At 31.6% G+C, this 9,146-nt stretch overlaps 1 protein-coding gene across 5 annotated transcripts; it reads left to right on the top strand.

The window, feature by feature from the left end:
• Window positions 1–4,032: 4,032 nt before the first annotated feature.
• On the top strand, window positions 4,033–7,075 carry LOC107918444 (ureide permease 1). Of its 5 annotated transcripts, none has more exons than XM_041108798.1 (9): window positions 4,033–4,311; window positions 4,948–5,250; window positions 5,330–5,468; window positions 5,549–5,693; window positions 5,804–5,847; window positions 5,925–6,022; window positions 6,105–6,239; window positions 6,331–6,479; window positions 6,583–7,075. In XM_041108798.1, exons 2-9 carry the CDS (start codon window positions 5,014–5,016, stop codon window positions 6,596–6,598), a joined length of 963 nt encoding a protein of 320 aa, XP_040964732.1. In that variant the 5' UTR covers window positions 4,033–4,311; window positions 4,948–5,013; the 3' UTR covers window positions 6,599–7,075. The 5 variants fall into 5 exon arrangements, with proteins under 5 accessions (XP_040964732.1, XP_016703500.2, XP_040964730.1 ...); XM_041108796.1 differs by lacking the exon at window positions 4,033–4,311 and adding an exon at window positions 4,377–4,491; XM_016848011.2 differs by having other exon boundaries at window positions 4,130–4,150; window positions 6,105–6,479.
• Window positions 7,076–9,146: the final 2,071 nt, after the last annotated feature.

The following is a 9,146-nucleotide window of genomic DNA, read 5'->3' on the forward strand; positions in this document are numbered from 1 at the left end:
AGAAAAACACATTTAATAGATTTTGGTTCCAAATTTCCATTATCAACATGAGCATACGCAGGACAACCAAAGATCTTTAAATTAGAATAGTCAGCAGGATTACCAGACCATACCTCTTGTGGAGTCTTTTTCTCAATGGCAACGGATGGAGATCGATTGATCAAAAAACATGCAGTAGAGGCTGCTTCTGCCCAAAATGACTTTGATAAGTTGGCATTTGACAACATACATCGAACCTTCTCCATGATCGTTCTGTTCATTCGTTCTGCAACGCCATTTTGCTATGGACTATGACGAACTGTCAAGTGTCTCATGATCCCTTCTGACTGGCACAGTTTATTTAATTCATCAGAACAGAACTCTAAGCCATTGCCTGTGCGGAGATATTTTATTTGCTTTCCCATCTGTTTTTCAATCATGGTTTTCCAAGACTTAAATGCAGAAAACACATCGCTTTTCTGCTTCAGGAAGAACGCCCACACTTTTCTAAAAAATCATAAATAAAAGTTAGCATATAATTAGCTCCACCTCTCGAAGGCACTCCGGATGGCCCCCATAGATCTGAATGTATATACTCTAATGTTCCCTTCGTGTTATGGATTCCTCTGGTGAATCGAACTCTCTTTTGCTTCCCAAAAATGCAGTGCTCACAAAACTTCAGTTTACAAATTCCTTACCCATCAAAAAGTCCTCTTTTGCTCAATTCTGCCATGCCATTCTCACTCATATGCCCTAGGTGCATATGCCAAAGTTTAGTAATATCATCATCTGACAAGGAAGAGGATGACACAACTACATCACCAGTTGCAGTAGAACCCTGCAAAACATATAACTTGGCAGTCTGTCTCTGCCCTTTCATCACAATGAGGGAACCTTTGGAAATTTTCAAAACCCCACTTTCAGCTGTGTATTTGTACCCTTTTGAATCAAGAGTACTCAATGAAATTAAATTTCTCTTTAATTCTGGAACATGTCGTACGTCACTGAGTGTTCTGACAACTCCATCAAACATTTTAACTCTAATTGTTCCAACACCTGCAATTCTACATGAAGCATTATTTCCCATCAACACAATACCTTCAGACACTATTTCGTAAGTTGTAAACCAATCCCGATTGGGACTCATGTGGAAGGTGCAACCCGAATCAAGGATCCACTCCTCGCTCGCTTTGGAATTGTTGACAGAAGTGACTAGAAGTTCACCATCGCTGTAATCTTCTACAACATCAGCTTTACCAGAATTTTCTAGTTGTTTTCCATTTTGATTCGCAGCCTCCCTTTTGATCTTATTCTGTAGCTTATAGCATTCAGATTTAATGTGCCCTTTCTTCTTGCAAAAGTTACAAGTTTTACCTCTGTTTGAAGACTTCGATCTACCTTTAGATTTACTGCGAGGATTCCATTCCTGTGTCCTTCCACGATCATCATCAGCATTCCGATCTTGTCTCCCACGAACAATAAGACCCTCTCCCTAAGAGTCAGTTTTAACCACAAGATGCTTCATCTTATCATACGAGGTTAAAGAATCATAAACCTCATCAACTGTGAGAGACTCGCGGCTATATAAAATCGTATCTCTAAAGGTTGAATAAGACGGGGGCAATGAACAAAGTAGAATCAACCCTAGATCTTCCTTATCATACTGAACCTCCATGGCCTCCAAGTTTGAGAGAATTTCTTTGAACACTGTTAAGTGTTCGTGCACAGATGCACCTTCCTCCAAACGATGAGCATAAAGACGTTGTTTCATATGTAGTTTTCTAGTTAGAGTTTTCGACATACATATTTGTTCCAACCTCTTCCATAATCCAGCGGCAGTCTTTTCCTTCATCACATCTTGTAAAATTTCGTTAGACAAATGCAGATGTAACTGTGTTAACGCCTTTCGATCCTTGCGCTTCTTCTCTTCTTCCGTCAAAGTTGAAGGCATCTTATCTACCCCTAGTAGGGCTTCCTCTAAGTCCATCTGTGCAAGAACTGCTTGCATCTTTATCTGCCACAATGCAAATCTAGTGTTGCGATCCAACAGCGGAATTTTGTACTTCAAAGACGTCATTACCGTGATTGAGATGAACAACCCGGAAGCTCTGATACCAATTTGAGAAAAATATAATGTTGGTAATGACAATATATCGCAAAGAAAAATAGAAATAGAAAAATAAAGAACACACAAATTTTACGTGGAAACCCTTTCGGGAAAAAAACCACAGGCAGAGGAGAAGAAAATTCACTATGTCGAAAACTTAATTACAAGAGGAGTAGACTATGCCTATTTATAGGCTTGTAAACCTTATTCTAATAGGAGTGAAACTCCTTATTCAAATAATATCAAATAGATAGAGTTTAATAAGGTTTAGAAACCTTATTCTAAAATAAAATAAAAGAAGTATAACTCTATAGGGATTTTACTTTTATTTTATTTTACCACAGTATTTTATTTAAATAAGGATTTGGGTCACTTAATTCTAACAATCTGTCTCAGTTGTATAAATATTGTTTTAATAAATTGTTAGTTTTTTTTAGTAAAAATAAATTATTAGTTTTAATATGTATTGGTAACGTATTATTATTTCATTTATTTAAATTAATATTAGCAAAACTTAAAATTTTAATTATTTGTTATTTTGAAAAATCAATTTATTATTAAATAATTGATTAAAAATACTAACCATTAATAATTATTGCAAATATATGAAAACTATAACTTTAAGTTATAATATGTTAAATTATTTATTACTCTTTAGTCTTTACTAAATTATATATGAGCTTTTGTTTAAAAAAAGTCTTATGAGTCTAATTTATAATTAATATTGAACAATTTGGCAAAATAAAAGTAGGAATATATGAAAATAAATGGAAGCTTATCATAAACACTTCAAAGTATATGTTTTTTCTTTTCTTTTTATGTTTAAAAAACTGTAAAAAAAAAGTTAAATATTTTTAGCACATAGACAATGTTATATTTTTAAAAAATAATTTTATAGATTACTTTTACATATTTCCATAAACACTTTAATAAATTTGAGAGTTAAAACAGTTTATTTTAACATTCTCAATATTTTGAAAATATTTTAAATTAATATGTTTAAAATTTTAAATTATATTATGCTTTAAAATGTCTTGTACATTGAAATTTTTAACAGAATTTTAAAAAAAATTTAACAAACATATTCGAAACTTTTTTGAAATTATTAGAATTTTTACTTAAATGTTTAAAAAGTGATTAAAATATGTTAAAAACATCCTACAGTTTTTTAATTAAAAATGTATAGAAATTTTAAACTTCTTTCAATAAATTAGGTTTTTTTTTTCTTCCAAAAAAGCTAATTTAAATTTAAAAATATATATAAAAAGTATTTAAAATATTATACAACTAATTATATTTGGAATAAAATTTAAGCAATTTATATATTATTTATATAAACATTATAATTATTTAAAAAATAGTAAACTAATTATAAAAAATTACAAAATTATAAAATATTATTTTGATTGATACAAGGATACAATATACGGCTTCTTCTACACATTCATGGCTAACCCATAAAGGAAATGCCTAATAATAAGGACTCATAAAAAAATCGATAATTTACTCATGAGAAAAACATTTACCACATTAGGCACTAATTTCTTTTTAACGTTTAATTAGATCAAGTAATCATTCAAATTGACCGAATTAGTTTAATATATGGGAATTCTCTTTTCTTTTTCTTTCTTAGCACAAAAATTGAAAGATATATATATGATAATTGTTTAATGTATGAAATTTGGTGGTTTCGTTTCTGTTGTTAGTTATTTGTTTTTTTATAAAGATTTATTGTATTGTTTTTCTACCATATAATAATTTAAACGTATAAACCAAAAGTACTATTGCAGAGTAATTTTCTGCTTTCTTTTATTCTAGGTGGTGCTTTGATGGGTTTTTTTTTTTCGAAAGTTTTGTTTTTGATTATTTGTTAAGTACACATTTTTATTTCTTTGTTGTTATTTGACAATAATTTTGGATGTTATGCAATTAAATAAAGCCCCATATTGACTTTACAGTAAGTAGCTATAGTCTATGCCTAAGCCAACCAACCATTGAAAATCATTTGCAAGGAGTTAAGGAATCCTTATCAGAGTCTGGATCTAAAGGGAATCTCTTACTGAGGTTTCACATTCCCCTTTTTTTAGTTTACTTGCGGCCTTTCCACCCTTTTAATTTCTATTTTCTTCTTTGTCGTTTGTTATTTTCCTTGAATCTGCACGTATCTCAGCTTTGTTTTAGCACAATTCTCTGAGTCACAGTTTCTTGCCATTAAACTGGTTAAGGTAAAAACTTCAAACACTCGTATAATTCTGATATCATGTGTATTCATGTGTGGCCTACTGAACTTTTCTGGGTTATTATAGTTTATTTGATAACTAGACTATTGTTGGGACTCTGGGTGGTCTACCTTATTTGGTCACTTATTTTCATACCCTTTTGCTTTTCCCTATGATTTGCATATGGTAAGTGTCTAATTCATAACAAACATGCTGTTCATACTTCAGGAATTTGAGTTTTTGCTGGAATTTTTCTTTGGTTTCTTTGTTCCGTTGACTTTTGATTACCAATTCTGGATCTGTTTTTCCCCACAGAGCATGCTCTATTGTTGTTTGTTTATTTGCATATTCCATGTTTTTCTTTTCTGGGAATTATGAAGCTTTATCTTTCTTAAATATGAGCTTTAAACCAGTTATTTCTAAGGAGGCCAATCTGGTTTTATAGCAATGTCTTGTCTGTGCATGTGTTTTTGCCTACTCAGATATAGGCTTCTTTCTTTCACCAATTGCAAGCTTCTTGGAGCCTCACCTATGGTGTTGTAATAGTTTTGGGACATATAGGGCTTAATAGCCAAGAAAATTAACTAAACTTTGCTCAAATGAAAGATTAGATTGGACTCTAAGACTTCTTGTTTATAACAGGATTTTGCAGGCATTGCATCTCTGATATATCTACCAATTGAGAGGATCATTTGTAATGGTTTGAAAATGTATGTGGTGGAAAGCAAAGGAGGTGCCATTGCCTGTATGCTTCTGGCATTGTTCTTTTTAGGCACATGGCCTGCTATTATGACGCTACTCGAACGTCGAGGTCGTCTTCCTCAACATACTTACCTTGATTATACAATGACAAACCTCTTGGCTGCTGTTATTATTGCTTTAACATTTGGTGAAATTGGCAGCAGCACTCCTGAGAAACCCAATTTTATTGCTCAACTATCTCAGGTTAGTCCCCTCCATTTTCATGGTGGAATTGAGACTCTGAATGTAGACTATCGCAGTCTTTTAATGGTGATTGATGCAGGATAACTGGCCTTCCATTTTGTTTGCGATGGCCGGCGGGGTGGTTCTCAGCCTTGGGAATTTGTCTACACAGTATGCATGGGCTTTTGTTGGTCTATCAGTGACAGAAGTGATCACTGCAAGCATTACAGTTGTTATAGGTCCGCGTTTCAGTCTGTGCATAAACGGAACTTGATCTTCGAATTTCTTAATTTTAGTTAACCTTGTGCTGATTGAACAGGCACAACCTTGAATTACTTCTTGGATGACAAGATCAACAGAGCTCAAATTCTTTTCCCGGGCGTCGGTTGCTTCTTGATTGCTGTTTGTCTCGGATCAGCTGTTCACTCATCAAATGCTGCAGATAATAAAGCAAAACTTAAAGGGTATTTCCTGTTCAATTTGCTTCGACAATGAACCGTATACGAACTTTGTTACGTTTAAAGCCTTTATAGTTCCTATGCATATAAGTTGCTATATCTGTTCTATTTTCCAGGGCTGGATATTCCCCCACATCGAATGGGGCACTCACAAATGAGGGTACAAAGCTCTAATATATCTTACCTTGTTACTTGCTGCTCACTTCTTATTCTGAGACTCCTTTTACTAGTAAACAGAACTAAGGAATCTGGAGAAGGGGACCGGTATTATAGAGGAGGCAAAGGCCGGAACTGCGGAATTCCTTTTAGAGCTCGAGAAACGGAGAGCGATTAAGGTTGGACTTTCGAGGTTTTAGTTTCTTCATTCAATGGCTTTTGCACATATTATACATGATATTGGTTTGAATGTCATTGCAGGTGTTTGGGAAGAGCACTATAGTTGGTTTATCCATAACTTTCTTTGCTGGTGTTTGCTTCTCTCTATTCTCTCCAGCTTTCAACTTGGCAACAAATGATCAATGGCACACTTTGAAGGAAGGGGTTCCACACTTGGTTGTCTATACCGCATTTTTCTACTTTTCAGTCTCTTGTTTCGTGATCGCCCTCATCCTTAACATCACCTTCCTCTACCTCCCTGTATTAGACCTACCGAGATCATCGTTCAAGGCTTACATCAATGACTGGAATGGCAGAGGCTGGGCACTTTTGGCTGGGTTGTTGTGCGGGTTCGGGAATGGTCTCCAGTTCATGGGAGGCCAAGCTGCAGGGTATGCAGCTGCGGATGCTGTGCAGGTACTTTTAGTCCATCTTCAATACCATATTTAAAAAAACATAACATAACATCAATTTTCATATATATTGTTTGAACTAATCTGGAATTTGGTGATGAGGTAAGGCACTTCCACTTGTGAGCACATTTTGGGGCATACTATTGTTTGGAGAATACCAAAAATCGTCGCGGAGAACATACGTATTACTTTTCGGGATGTTGTTTATGTTCATTGTAGCTGTTGGTGTTCTAATGGCATCGTCAGGGCATCGAAAATGAGCATTGCAGGAAGCTTTTGAGTGATCAAAATAAGTTATTGCATTGCATATAAACTCAGGGCTTGATGAAACAACTCAAAACAGATGCTGATATTCATGTCCATAGATTGTTCATTGTATTTGTGGAAAAATACAAAAGAATTATTAAAAGAAATAATAAAAAAAAGCAAAAGCGGACAGGGAGCATTGCTTATGAAGATTGTGGAGAGGGATGGGCTTAAAACAATGTTGTAAAATAAACATACACAAAATACAGCCTTCCTCAAACTTTACTGTCATTTATGTTTTTTCATTTTTTCCCAAGTATGGTTTTTTTTTTAAATGAAATTATTATATTCACACTTTTTGTCTTTTCATTATTTTATATCATCTTCCAAATAAAATAATTAAAAATTATCAATCTAAATATTGAATATGTGTTCAATAATATTAAAACTTCATCTATATTCATTATTAAATAATTTTTTTTTAAAAAAATATTTCTAACATAACACATTTAGTACTTTAAAATTTCAATATATTATTTAATAATTTATGTGGTGTAGTAAGAAAATGTGGTAATTTTAAAGTTAATATTCAACCTGTTGGTTGATTTCGTGTATATATAAAAATAAATTAATCCATCAAAATTGAATTTAACCGATAATTCTATTGCCAATGCCAAAATAACCGATCTGAACGTTTTCGGCCTTTTACTTTCCACGATCTATTTATTTGTAAAAAGGTATTATTATTGAGGAGAATCCGCTTTTAATGTATAAGTTCTTGAAGTTGTATTTTTTAGGTAGTTTATCCGGACCTCAACAATTAAAGATATTATTTTCGTATTAGAGATTTGTCTCCAATTTTTATAGAGAGACATGTATAGTTTACAGAGGGAACGTCTCGATCAGTAGAGGTAGATAACTTCAAAACTCAATATAAGTGTTATTATTAAACGTGTGAATAATAATAGAGGTATTTAAGCGTGTCATAGCTCAACCCACCAACCAAGGCCCTATATACAATATGTGTGTAAACATGATACCACTTGAGCTACGCGGTTCACGAAGGAATGGTACAAAATGTCAACACGAGAATAATACTTTCAATTGTTGAAGTTTAAATCGGCTGCTCAAAAGATGACGCTTCAAAAACTTATCCCAGAGAAACCGATTCCCTTCAACAATTATCATTGCAATTATAAAATTATAAAATTTATGATGATAAATTCCTTTTTTATTGTTTGATTCTTTTAACATTCATTCAAAAGTAAATTATATATACTAGAAATATTATCACACGTGTATTTGTGTAAAAATCAAGAATTTAGAATACATATTTGTGTTTAAAAATAACACACAATAAATAATGAAATGTATTATTCGAAACTAGTTAATCATAATAACACATGAAATATGTATAATATTAAAATTAAAAAATAGATTAAATTGTGAGTAAAACGAATTTTAAATACATCAGATAAACAATACTAAATGCACTACAATTATTTATCATGATTTTGTCAACAAAATTAGGAGTCGGTGTCAATTAAAAATGTAAAAAATATTAGAATAAAACTTTAGTTGAGTGGTTAATTAAAAATTTTACTAATACAATTAGTTCATGTTCAAATTTCATTATATGCATATGTTTATTAGTTTTTTTTCAAATGAAAAAGGGCATTTTCATAATTTAACAACTAAGTTGGTAACCGGTTGAAGGTAATACCAATTCAGTAAAACACTTAAATAATAGTATAGATAATTGCATGTTCACTTCTCTTATTAATTACTTGTACACTGACGGCAACAAGTTTTAACTTTACAAACAGGATTAAATTTTTGTCATGTATTATTAGGTTGTATTCAATTTTCTTTTTAACTCTGCGCGATTTGTAACTTGGACACATTACAACAAAAATTGTAAGTTATTAATATTTTATATAAGAGAAAAACTTTCAGTAGAATAAAGGATAATATAATTTGATTTTCACAATCATTCCTAGTTTCAATCTTAAAGAATAAACTTGAAATGGAATGGAATTAAGACTATGGTAATATTTATATATTATAATATTGGATTTTGCAATTTTATTTCTTTTAAAATTAAAGTTGAGTTCACTTAAATTTGAATAAAAAAAATTGGATTTAAAATTTAAAATCTATTTTCTTAATTCAAATGTAAAACCTTTAAAGAATTTAAGATTAAGGGGTTTTATTTATTAAATTTAGTTTTCAAATTAGATTATTTGAGCATTTAATTATCTCAGTAATTAAATTTAGATGGATTGGGTTTGATATGAATATTGAGTATTTGAATGTAGGGTTTGTTAATTAAATAATTAATGTGTTTATTCAATTTGAAAGTTAGAAGTATTCAAATAAACCGGTTAATAATTTAATCCTATTCAAATATACAGGTTAATCACAT

The sequence above is a fragment of the Gossypium hirsutum genome, chromosome D13, assembly GCF_007990345.1.
Source record: "Gossypium hirsutum isolate 1008001.06 chromosome D13, Gossypium_hirsutum_v2.1, whole genome shotgun sequence".
In the NCBI taxonomy this organism is placed as follows: domain Eukaryota; kingdom Viridiplantae; phylum Streptophyta; class Magnoliopsida; order Malvales; family Malvaceae; genus Gossypium; species Gossypium hirsutum.

Coding starts and splice junctions, on each gene's coding strand:
- LOC107918444 (XM_016848009.2), top strand. Junction 5,694..5,803: donor AATAAAGCAAAACTTAAAGG/GTATTTCCTGTT, acceptor TCTATTTTCCAG/GGCTGGATATTCCCCCACAT. Junction 6,480..6,582: donor CAGCTGCGGATGCTGTGCAG/GTACTTTTAGTC, acceptor TGATGAGGTAAG/GCACTTCCACTTGTGAGCAC.